Genomic DNA, 13,143 nt, shown 5'->3' on the forward strand with positions numbered 1-13,143 from the left:
TTGGCTAGTGGACCGGCGAGGTCAAACCCCGTTTATATTTATGGATTTCTCACAAAATAGTTTTCTCTAATTTAGGAAATTTTTGCAATAAAAACTGCTAGTTATAATCGTCTCGGTTGAAAAATTAATTTCAGGCTTGAATATTTTCTGTGCCTGATTCAAAAGTTTTGGGAGCAATTCAGACACAAACCAAAAAAGTGTTGCCTCCATGGCACTTCCACCGATTCTGTATGGACAAACAACGCTTTATCTTCAGAACAAGGAGCAAAACCAGAAGCCATGATTTCAACAGAAAATCCTCAGGCTCCCATTAGAAATGATTTCCACACCCCTTTTTAGGAATGGAAGATGCCCACAGTACTCCACAGTAACAAACTCGCCCCCTGCTGTCATACAGCTATTAAATGTTTGTGTTTCAGCCTTTGTGGTAGAACCCCGCTGATAAGCACAGCAGGTTTGTTGACTCACGGATTAAAAACCTGACGGTAAACCGCTAGAAGTGCAGTTTTCTTTCCGAGTTTAGGGGCTCAAACTCGGAGAGTTTCTAGAGGGACTGACCCGTAATGTGTCCTGTGGACATGTGTAAGTCCACAGAGCGTCTTCCTTTCCTGCATTGTGTGGACATCTTGTATGTGAGGTTGGCGCACTTGTCCTGGCACATACATGTACATGTATTTGCATACGTTGTGTTTTAAATGTTTCCACTAAACAACCTGGATTAACTGTATGAAGTTTGCTTTTGTCAACTGAAATGAATGTGGTTTGGTGGTGTTTACATATTGATGCTTTAGGTCTGTAGATGGAATGACACCTGTACATGTGGCTGCCACCTGGGGGCGCTGTCTAGCTTTACAGCTACTCCTGGCAAATGGAGGTAACCCTGAGTTGTATGATGAAGATGGAGCAAATGCAATGGATATGGCTAAGGAGAATAAGAATTGGGACTGTCTGAATATCCTGAGAACATATCAGATTGAGGAGGCTGAGGAAGACTCTCGACCAGACAACTATGTAACAAGTGAGCAGAAATAGTACTTGAATTGAGTTTTGACTCCTTAGGGCTCCTTATGCAAACGGTTGGTAAAGAAATACAGCCATGGAGAGAGGAATTCTGCATTTTATGATTACACACTAGGCAGAAACTCACCATTTGGTATAAAAAATCATAGTAGTTGTCGATGATTTCTTAGAATGGTACCACATACATACATGTACATTGTAAGAAGTAACATGTATTGAAGGCACAGTGGATACACATGCACTCAAGTTCCAACAGTCTCCCCTGGAGTTAGTCTGTGATGTCATACTGAGCGAGATCATTGATTGGCCAGAATGCACAGTCACTGAAACATTGTACATGTACATGTATCTTTGAAATATTCATGTATTTCTGCTGTCAATGTGAACAAATCCATGAGAAACCATACACTGAGGTGGAACTTCATGCTTGTTGGGGTAAATGGTCCTATAATGTCATTCAGCCTGTAAGAAAGTGCTGGCTATCATGCGATTGGTACATCGCCACCACATTCATCTAAGTTACACATGTGAGTAGTTGACATCATTTGCGGGGGGAGGTCGTTTTTCTGCCTGCTTAGCGGGGCCTGGTAAACTGACTCTGTTGGTCACTATTTTTATCTGTAATATCCATTTAATTTTAGTGAAATTGTCACCAGATTAGAATACGTTTGAAATGATAAATTTGTTAGTACATTAGGTTTGGCTTTAGCACCAACGTGTGCATGTATACAATGTAGGGTGAATACCACTCTGTGTGCTCAGTGTGGTCAAAGACCAGTTGTGAAAGAAATTGCAATTTTGCATGGAATCACACTGAAAACACAGTGTGAATATAAACATCAATGTAAGGGCAAAACCTAAACTAAAATTAACATCCCTAATGTAAAGCCAAATTAATATCCTTGACAACATGATAAATTAATGCCTGGCGACTAATGCCTGAGCTGCAGGTGAGGGTAATATCAGTCTTCATTCTCCTGAGCTGGTCTGAGTACCAAGCACATATTTATTCCCACTCATACACACACCGTTTTAGTCAGAGTCAAAAGAAGTCAGTATACTACATGTATAAATTTCCAAGGATTTTGTTCAAGAAGTTTACTTTCATTTTCCCAAAGACCCCCATCCATTTTATGGTATATTTCTTGTCCAGAAGTCCAGAAAACTCTCCTTATATGGACTTAGCGTGCACATGGGGAGTTCTACATACAGTGTACATGTACCGTACCACAGCGTTCATACATGTAGACTCTTGGCCAATGGGATGGATTAAGCTGTTTCTTAATCAAGTGCCAGTGTGTTTTATGCAGCAGGCATTATCAGATGTTATTAAATACACGGTCACATTGCACGTTGTTGAAAAAGGAAACTGTGGGTACAATGTACATGTATTTATGAAGACAAACTTGAAAATGTGTAAACTCAGTTGCATCATGCATACATGTACATATACATGTATGTATACATGTACTTGTACAGTGTGCAGAAATCATGTGCAGAAACCACAGTGCATTGTAAACATTCATCACTCCTGGCCAGGAGTGATGAATGTACATGCACAACACACTGTACCCGTACCACTGCCAATTTGAAGCTCTTTAATTTGGTATTGAGCGTGTACATGTAGATCCTTGGAAATGTTCAATTCCAAACTTGATATTCAAAAATGTACGTACATGTAGACTTTGCTTTACATTTTTGAAAGCTGTCAGCATTTAGACTGGATAAGGCAATTTCAGGGTCCTGAAGTTGAAGGGGTGGATCCAGGGGGATGGGGTTAGGGGTTAAAAACCCTCCTCGGAGACAAAGAAAAAGAAAAGTAAACAAAAAAAACGGGGGAAATGTTAAAAGCTAACATGTTGTAAGTGTACCATTCTAAGCAATGTACCGGTATGCCATGTAATGTTTCATCATTGTTTCCGCTTGTCTGCAAATACGAGACATTAAAAGAAATCTCCGGCCTGACCCTCCCTGTGGAGAAATTCCTGGATCCGCCCCTGAGTTGAGATTATTACTTTTGAGGGCATGTACACGTGAGAAAACTGGTAGGAATGCTTTGATGGAATGGGAAGTAGAATGAAGTTTGACAATCACAATTCACAAAGTAAACAAAACAGTGCCGAGTGGTGGTCCCATAGCCCTTATCTTGAAATTTCAAAACAGTTTTAATTTTTAAATGAATGTGGTGTTTGTTGTTGTGTCAGTTGTACATGTACATTTTGTTGACACAAACAACCCTGTTTGTCCTTTGTATTTGCTTTCATTTCAGTTAAGTGCTTCAAATATTTTGTTTTGTCAGGGTTTCTAATTCAGCAAAGGAGCAGTTTTCATGAGCACCCTGATGAAGGCAGCTCGGATCACCTTGACTTGACAGACTTGAATCACAACTCATCTCGCAATTCCTTGGACTCTACTGCTTTGTCTTCCTACTGCCAAGATGTGTCATTCTCTCCTTCCAGTCACACTGAGGAAATTACAAACTCATCCCGATCATTCTTCCCAGACTTGGCCTCGCAATGGGCAGCAAAAGAACAGCATGAGTCTGATGGATCAGGAAGCCGCACTAGTGAGCCACATGAAGGGAAACCACTTCCAGCAATAAGACAGTCCAGGGGTAGTTCAGGAGTTCCTGACCAAGCATGTTTGGAAACAACATTTCCAGATGTCATGGGACTTTGTGATAACAGGTCAGCAGACCTTGATCGAGATGATTGTCCTGTCACAAGTGGAGATGGAAGTGAGCTAGCTGAAGAACAAGATCACAACAAAACTCTATCCAACAAGTATTTAGAGGAGTTACTCATGAGTGAGCACTGCACTGGCTTGGACCTGACATCACCTGATCATCCATCTGTTTTCATTAAAGTTCAGACCTCTCATAATGGTGAGACACCACCTCTGGACAAGACTATGGTCTTCTTGCCAGATAGAAGATCAGTTGGGCAGTCTGGAGAAGTCAAACCATCAGAAATCTCTCTTGCAAGTGAAGAAGGCTCAGCATATGTAACTTGTCAAAGTGATGATATTCATTTGTCTTGTACAAACACTGAGCAGCAGTTTTCAGAACAAAGAAAGAGACATCCAAGGCGAGTCACATTTAGTGATGAAGGAGGGAATTCCACAAACCAGTTAATTCAACGTTCTTCACAGGTTGAAGTTGCTAGGGAAAGACATGTCTCTGATGAAAGTGATCCGAGCCAAACTAATGGCAATACTAAGAAACTGAGTTTGAACGAGTCATCAGAAAACACTTGTGAGTTGAGTGACTTGCTCACATCGGATAACAGTGATAGTGACCTGCTGACGACAGATGAAAGTTCTTTCATTGCTCCTCACATTAAGCCAACATGTCAGTTCCAAAATGAACTTAAGCAGCTGACTGCCAGTAGAAGGGATGCTAAAATCAGTGACAGACCAGTGACTCGAGATTCATCAATGTGGCAGTTGTCATCAGGCCATCCAACTTCAAGATCAACAGAGGGTCATTCCATCATATGTGAAGCACACCTTGCAGATGGCCTTGAGCCTGATTGCAACACTGAGCATGACTCTGTGGAGTACTTGTACCATGATGAAGGTACAGGAGCCATGTTGATAGAGCGACAGTGCCCATCAGCTCTGACTATAAATAGCAGTCATCTGGATGTGTCTTACCTAGAGTATAGCCAGGTCTCAACAAGTGATGAGACTGTGCTTTATGATTGGAGAGATTACCAAACAGATGACGAAGGCAAGTCATGTGCACCAGCACCCTTGTCTAAGGAACTGCTTGAGTTGACTGATAAGGGTATCAGGGAGATGATGCAGAAATATGGAGAGGAAGCTGGTCCCATCACGTCCACCACACGCATGGTATACTTGCATCACTTGGCGAAACTCCAAAATGATCCAGGATTTGCAGGGAGGACTGCAAATAGACAGCAAACTTTTCAAGGTGAGATGTACATGTATATACCAGTATACTGTATGCATGTATCTCTGTACTCATGTATGCACTTTTAAGACGGTGAAGATTTGATGTGTAATGCATTGTGCATAATGCACCTGCACCTTCTCCAACATAACACAGGTTTTAAGCAGTGTAAGCTGAATATGTTGAGAGAAAGCACACTGGTTCGTAGATAAGACAGGAAATATACGGTGTAGTTGTATTTATGCAGTATGGAACCTATTAATCATACACTAATGCGCGCCGTATGGCAGTTATTAGTGAACTTAACAGTATGTATAATGTGAACCATCAATAAGTACAAAAAGAGGAAAACTAATCAACATGACCTGTCATATTGATCATGATAGAATGCTAGTGACTTAGCAATATATTGGGTTATTTGCTTGACTGTAAACAGTTATGTACATGTAATTGAAAATGAGAGCTACCTGTGTCCATACACTGTATGCATTCCAAACTTCCAAATGGCACGTACATGTACATGCACCTAAGCTATTCATATCTTACATACTTCAAGTTCTGTATCTGTGACGACATACATGAAAAAGTCTTAATTGTCTTTACGTAAAAGCTTAAAAGTCATTTTTTTCAGCAACAGTAATAAAAGCATGCAATATTTGATAAGATTTGAAAGTTAACGTGCTGAGGTCAGCATTGTTTAGGACCATACAATGTACCTCACAAAATATTTGAATGTGGTCTAAGAGCAAGTTCTGAAATTTGTTTGAGCAGGATTTCGATGGGAGTTGGCCGAGTATCTAAGGACTGGTAATCTACCGGATTCTGAGCAGGAGATGGGAAGACAGGAGCACCTCATGGTGGTACCCTTTCAAAATCCAGATCCATCACGCAAGTGGAGGGAAGGAACACTCAAATCATCATTTAACTATTTGTTACTAGACCCAAGAGTGACTAAGGACTTGCCAAGTCGTTACAATCAACTCACACAGCTGGAAGCATTCAGGGTAAGAGAATAGAAATACTCTGTATTGAAGACCTGTACAAGTGCTGCCATGCATTTGCATAGATTTCCTTCAGACATGTCAGAAGACCAAAATAATTTCTGACACTAAATTGAGGCGTTGTTACATTCTTTTTTCTTTGCGGTGTAGAATTTAATTTCTGCGCTCTGAAATTTTATACTTGACAACTGACAAGGGCATGAAGAGAGGGGTTCAATTTTGAAACATAGTGCAATGTACAGTAACAGTGAGCAAGACAGACAATATCAGTCATATAAATAGGCAGTCATTTCCATGAGATACTTGATTAGCATTTAAGTGTATTGCTTTTAGGTATTTGTTGCGGCCATATTTTACATCGGTAAGGGCAAAAGGAGCCGGCCGTATGCCCACTTCTATGAAGCCCTCTCTCATAGGAAGCTTGTTGATGAAGTGAAGGACCAAACACCTAAGAAAACATCCAAAAAACAGGTGGGTTAGAGATTGCCACAGGTTTAAGAACAAAGTGGCAAGGACTGCTGAATTACAATTGAATACTTTACTCTATGACTTTTACATGTACAGTTGTACATTCTGTTGACATGTTTATCTGGTCGCATTGTTGTATTCAAACTCTTTTGAGTTCCCAGTTTGTCTGATTAAAGTTTGAGAAGGTGAAGAAGTCATGGTAAAGTCAGAACATACCAAGGCTACATCATGTACATTGGCTGATGAACATGAACATTGAAAGTAGCTGGCAAAGGTACATGTATGTTTGAATCCTGGATTGTACTTGCTATATGCAGGATTCTACATGTACATGTACAGGTAAGTACTTGGTCTGCAATTTGAGTATGCAATTTGAGTAGGCAATTTGAGTAGGCAATTTGAGTAGGCAATTTGAGTATGTCGGATTAAGGGGGCAATAGTGTAAAGGTAAAAAGCAAAATTGGAATTTATAAAAATGTTGAATTGACTCTTTCAAATAACCAAATGTTTTCAGGCCAATGCCAAGGTGCGTCACATCCTGGACATATGGGCTGCAGGACTTGGTGTGGTCTCACTGCATTGCTTCCAGAGTGTCATCCCGGTAGAGGCATACACCAGGGAAGCTTGTATGGTGGAAGCTATGGGTAAGTCTGCCTCATACTCACTGCATTGCTTCCAGAGTGTCATCCCGGTAGAGGCATACACCAGGGAAGCTTGTATGGTGGAAGCTATGGGTAAGTCTGCCTCATACTCACTGCATTGCTTCCAGAGTGTCATCCCGGTAGAGGCATACACCAGGGAAGCTTGTATGGTGGAAGCTATGGGTAAGTCTGCCTCATACTCACTGCATTGCTTCCAGAGTGTCATCCCGGTAGAGGCATACACCAGGGAAGCTTGTATGGTGGAAGCTATGGGTAAGTCTGCCTCATACTCACTGCATTGCTTCCAGAGTGTCATCCCGATAGAGGCATACACCAGGGAAGTTTGATGTCAGCGTGGCATGTCTCTGTCATGTAAACCAAGGTATCTTGAATCCATCTGACAAATCCAGTCCACCAGGCTGTTCGGGATTCTAGTTTCTTCTAGCATGTACATGTAGTGAACGTTTAGTATTTTTGTAAAGAAGCAATTCCAATATTACCCAATAGGCATTTGAGTAAACTGTATTCTCTTAAGATTATTGTCAATGTGAGAGACTTATTTTTCACTGATACAGACATTGTACATGTAGCCTACCGGTACATTGCACTCTGCAATCCGCAGACATGAAGCACCTGATACACTGTGCACACTGTGATGTAATGATTTTACAAGCCTCCCTGTTTCTCCCTGACCCCCCCCCAACAGTAGACCTCAACTTTCATCTTTTTGAACTGCTCATGAATGCCTGGGATGGGTCCCCATACTATTGTAATAAACCTATGGTAAAACCAAAGATATGCCTATAGGTGATTTTGCAATGATTATGATGATGGCGTATGATTAAGAACTGTTGAAAGTGACGGTAGCTATGGGCGAATAAGCTTAATATAAGCTCTTCAATACAAGCCAAGAATTATTTGCCAACTTAGTTGCTTGCAGATGCATCCCTGATCCAGCTTTATAAAAAGCCTTGTCAACCAAGTCTCTAAGTTGACCAGACAGTAGCCCTTTGAGAAAGTTGTTGCTGTTTGCGGGAAGTTGAGGATCACACAGTTTACTCCCTCTGACAAGTACCAGGTATACTCATAGTCACAGTTTTATCACTTTAACTCTTTCAGGTCTGTCTCGGCTAACAAACATCAAGAAGGGGGACTTTTATGGTCCCTATTCAACACTACCCGCAAGAAAGAGAAGACAGATGGGTGTCTTTCTCCTCAAGAAAGCGTGCCAGATCTTCTTGGTTGAAGGAGAACGGCAAATCAGACCTGCTGATATAGCACTGGGGCAGTAAAGTTGTCAAATCACTGGAGTAAATATGCCATAAGTGAAAAATATTGTGATCAGTTTGCTAGAGTTGGCTTTTTTGAAGTTCTCAACTTCAAGTTCATGAACATGAACATTGAATATACTGGTATAGTCTTCAAATCCTGGATTGGATGTGATCAATCTTCCTTTGTCTAAGATCGTCTGAATGCTCAAATGAAAGAAATAAAAATTGATGTTTACATTTCTGTCGAGGGTTGGGTGGATGGGTTTAATAGAGGCCTAAACATATACACTACTGTCAACAAATATTTCTTGAAGACTTGGGTAGGAAAAATGTTTTTCAATGGATTGGGGCAGGGTGATTTAGTCCTCCCTCATTGACTCACCAAAAACCTGTCCCTTTTTTTTTCTTTTTTTCCCCGGAGGTTTCAAGAAAGCACTTTACTTGCTTTGTAAAAATGTCTTCTAATTGCTGCCTGTAAATGAGACAAGCATGGATATTGCATATTGAGTATTATATTGTGTTGCATGTTGTACAAGTACATTGAAATGTGCATTTTATGAGTAAAGATTTGCAGGTTCACCTTAAGTGATGTTGACACATGTATCTTACAATTCACCTGTTGCTTTGACCTCCTGTTCAATATTAACCCATGTGAGCACCTTTCAAAGTCTTGAAAATTCGTTGACATAAGCATTAACAGGTATGTTCCCTGCTCGACTGGTAATCTACTAGTCAAATCACAGGATGTTTGTATTCTATGGACAGACCATAATGAGAGTGGCATTAACATGGAGGACTGGACTGACAGCTCCTAAAGTAAAACACTAAAATTGCCAAGTCAGAGTTATTGCCTTTTTTTTAAATTGAAAGCATGAATGACTTCAACTTGTTTGCGTACTGTGTACATGTACTTTGAATCTCATGTAGGGTGTTTGCAGGAATGTGGATGTTTGGCTTGTTTGCAGAGGTTGAGACACAAGTGACACAAAATTAAATTATTCAGAATGAACAACTATTTCAATCAAATAATTAAAAACTTGAACTTAAACACATTTCCCTTGTTAAGTTTGCTTTAATATTATTTCCAATGTTCTTGTCATTTGCCTTTGGTAAAGGCTCTTTCCAACATGCCGTCCTTATAGAGAAAATTGTGAATCAAAAACCATACCTGGTTCTGTGCTGTAAGTTAGGAGCACAGGCCAGATAATTCTAGAAGATATGAGGCTTTTGTAACAGAAAGATTTCAGATCTTTTTTTTTTATTTGAAAAGGAGAGACCTTTGCATTTGACTTATGAAGGCGTAATCACTTGTGTTTAATTTTGATGTCTTCAGGGATTTTTTTAAACAGACAATTTTGCACTCAATCTGTGATAATGTTGCTGTCGCTACAAAATCTGTTTGCATATGAACTATTCTTGCGTGTAACATAAAATACCATGCTCATTAATTATCTAGTAAATATATTGGATTATTTTCTGCTGAGATATATTTTGAATGCATATACATATAGTGACATGTAGTTTGAATGACTTGACTCATTGGTAATATTACTGATACAAGAAGAAGTAACTGTGAAGGGTTTGTTCAATTTGAAACAAATACACAAAGTTTGGCATTGCTTTGCCATCATGGAGTTTGAATGACTTGACTCATTGGTAATATTACTGATACAAGAAGAAGTAACAGTTTGAAGGGTTTGTTTAATTTGAAGCACAAAGTTTTTCATTGCTTTGCCATCATGTAATTTGAATGAAATTTCGACTTGAGGTTTCCAACTTTTTAATAATCAACTGTGTGTACTCTTTGATCATCTTTGCCAAAATTCATTTTATCATCTTAAAATTGTGTAATTTTAATAGAAATACATGCACATTGTGTATATCATTCACTTGTGTGTGTTCAATTTATTTTTAAACAGAGATGTATATGAGTAAAGATGTTTCTGAACAACATATGTCATGCTTCCAAGTCTCTGACATCGTGTTTGTATGTTGATTACACGCAAAGTTGGATGAGGAGGCAACAGAATGCCACCTATTCCTCCCCTATTCTCTCCTCAAGTGGACATTAACAGGCAAGCCATTTTTTTAAAGTCACTTCCTTTTCTGTTACCAATGTGCAAAAATCCTCCAAAGGGGGGGAGGGGCGTGTCTCCCCACAAATTCCCGGTGCCCCCTCTGTTCCCCTCACTAAATAAACGGTTGAATGGCTATCGAACAAGGCTAAAACAACCCCCCCCTAAAAAAAAAACACTGAAAGCTTCCTTTGTGCCCCGCCGAGTAAAATCCTAGCTACGCCACTGCCCAAATGTAGCCTCAACATTTAGAAAGGCAATAAAAATTAAAGGAAGAATTTTCAATTTTTTGCCCCCGACAAAAAGTTTGTCGATCGTAAAATTTGGATCTGGATTTGCTCCCGGATATACGCCAGTTTTAACATAAAAATCAAGTAAGATGCGCTTGCCTGTCCAGCCCTACTGTATACCCTTTACTAAACTTAACCTGTTGCTCCCGAAAGCGCGCCAGCGTGTCGTGCGCGCGTTGTGGCTTAACTTTTACAGAAGCGTATGAGGGTCACATTCAAACTTGGTTTTAAAGTGACGTGGCGAGATATTTCCAAGATAGTTTGAACTTTGTTTTGGCTAGTAGCCCTTATGTGCTTCCGTATCGAAGGGCCACGAGCAAGGTGTTTGTTCTCATTTCGCCGCGGCAATATGGAACTTCAAGAAATTGTCAGTTCGGGGCTTTTGCGCTTAACGCTTCCGTATTAGCAGGCCTACGATTCAAAAGTTTTTAGTTTGTTGGACTTGCTTCATCAGGTAAGGTAGTTTTTCAGAAGTAGGAATGAATGTTAAGAGATAGGTAGGCCTATTTAATTTATGGCGAAACCGCTTGCCACCACAAAGTCCACCTATTGCCTTTTGGGGGAACGTACATGGGCCTTCCATTAAGTCGCCTACTTTCGGTCAGGATGTCCATTTGAAGCAAGATATGGGACAGAGAGAACCCCCCCCGCCTTTGTGTTGGTCATTGTTTGATCGGAATCTCAGGAATTCTTTACAGACTTCTGGGGGGATGGGTTAGGTAACAATAATCTAGAGTGTGTATAGGGATCTGACATGTGGGGGGGTTACCCCTCCGTCCCATATCATGCCTGGTATAAGGATGTCCGGGACTTCAAATATAAGTTTTCATACGATTTTTTAAAGAGGGCGCTATCCGTATTGAACCATGCGTTTGGTCGTTCACCTCATCGATCGGCACTGCATGTAGCGACTTCTGAATGTATAGATATTTTTACCTCTGTCCTGATGTTGATAGGCCTACTCCACTGTAGAATGGGTGCGTATTGATCATGGTACAAGGCGACCCACTATGCTTTCCCTTCACAACATTTTGTAAGAGATTACCGGTGACCCTGAATATTTAATGCGATTTAAATATTCTGAACAATTATGTCTCGGTATATTAAAGTACGCAAAGTTGAAAAACACTTGAAATAAAACTTCAGACAGTTGGCCAAAATATTGATTGGGAAAAAATCAGCATCTTTGATGTAATCAGACTTTCATTTCGATGTTAATTTATGTGTTTACTTCGACAATTTTGGTCAAAAGCAACCGTGCATTAACCTCACAGTAAGCTATTGTTGATTGCTAATTTATATTGGCACAATCACAGAATGAGCCGCTTTAATACCAAGTTTTTGAGTCAGCAGAATATGCAAATGATTCACCTTTTTGTTATTACCCCCACCCCCCGAAAAAATACAACCCCAAACTAATATTCATTTTTTTAATCCAATACTGTCGTTTTTTATATCAAATTAAAGCTATTGTAGGCCTACTGTTTTCTACTTAGAATTTCATTTGAAGCTCACATTGCGCTGCAGAAATATATTTTTGATTACGCAACAGAATTCATTGCTCTGGTCTACAAAAGTTACGCAGTTAAATCTTGCAAGTGTATACAGCCGCTTAATTCAAATCCCAAATTATCACGCTCAGGTTTGGGGTGGAATTCTTTTCTAATTCTAAACTTATGAGACTTATTTCACGGGGCAATTGTGGTTTAATTGTAATTATGCAGTTTCAGCGTTCAATTTCTTAGTTTCAGTGAAAACATCTTACATTGAACATACGCAGTTTTCCCGCAGTAAAGTTGTGACAAGTTTTGACAAGTCATCTTATTTCATTCTGCAACACTGTTATCACTTAGAACCATTTCAAGATCCTGTTTGTTTGCTGATGATAAATAAAAGAGATTTGAACATGGCATCAAAAAAAGAACCCTCCGGTGATTCCAGTGATCTGGTGTAATAAAGGGTTTGAAATTGCGTAATCATATTATTTTGCTATGGTAAATCCCAGTGAACAGAACGCGAAAGCAGTTTTCTCATGTATCCCCAACGCATCATCAGATTAAAATTACGTCTCTGTATTTGGAAAGATAACTTTTAAAGCTGCGATTTGATAACAATAACGACACTTCTGACACTAAGTTTGGGCGAAATTAAATGTCACTTTTCGGGGTTTTTTTTGGGAGGAGAGTGCTGGCGATCCTGCATACACGCTTTCTGTTGCAAATATCATGATTCTGACTATATAGGATACATATTTTTAATTTTCAGAACCATAATATTGGCAATATTCTGAAGATACATCTTGATCAATTTTCTTTTATACTATCGATTTAATTATACATTTACCATGATGAAAGCAGATACTCAGGTTAGCCAATACGGAAGCCCGTTAGGGCCACGGAGCGTTTCTCTTTCACGGCAGTGTGTTTCTCTTTCGTTGTTGCCAGTAACTCGCGGCCGCGATTTA

The 13,143-nt window shown here is 39.8% G+C and overlaps 1 protein-coding gene across 3 annotated transcripts in view; it reads left to right on the forward strand.

The window, feature by feature from the left end:
* ankle1 (ankyrin repeat and LEM domain containing 1) overlaps positions 1 to 10,269 on the forward strand; it is a 34,991-nt gene extending 24,722 nt beyond the window's left edge. For 2 of the 3 annotated variants that reach the window (XM_087137276.1, XM_087137277.1), the window contains exons 3-8: positions 792 to 1,018; positions 3,320 to 4,954; positions 5,705 to 5,937; positions 6,268 to 6,405; positions 6,917 to 7,316; positions 8,163 to 10,269. In XM_087137276.1, coding sequence (XP_086993402.1) covers positions 792 to 1,018; positions 3,320 to 4,954; positions 5,705 to 5,937; positions 6,268 to 6,405; positions 6,917 to 7,316; positions 8,163 to 8,335 — 2,806 coding nt within the window. In that variant the 3' untranslated portion in view covers positions 8,336 to 10,269. The remainder of the gene's footprint in view (positions 1 to 791; positions 1,019 to 3,319; positions 4,955 to 5,704; positions 5,938 to 6,267; positions 6,406 to 6,916; positions 7,317 to 8,162) is intronic. The other variant, XM_087137278.1, reaches the window with a different exon arrangement.
* Positions 10,270 to 13,143: the final 2,874 nt, after the last annotated feature.

This window comes from Acanthaster planci, linkage group LG05 (genome assembly GCF_054643075.1).
Source record: "Acanthaster planci isolate LZ-2023a linkage group LG05, COTS_SCS, whole genome shotgun sequence".
NCBI lineage: Eukaryota > Metazoa > Echinodermata > Asteroidea > Valvatida > Acanthasteridae > Acanthaster > Acanthaster planci.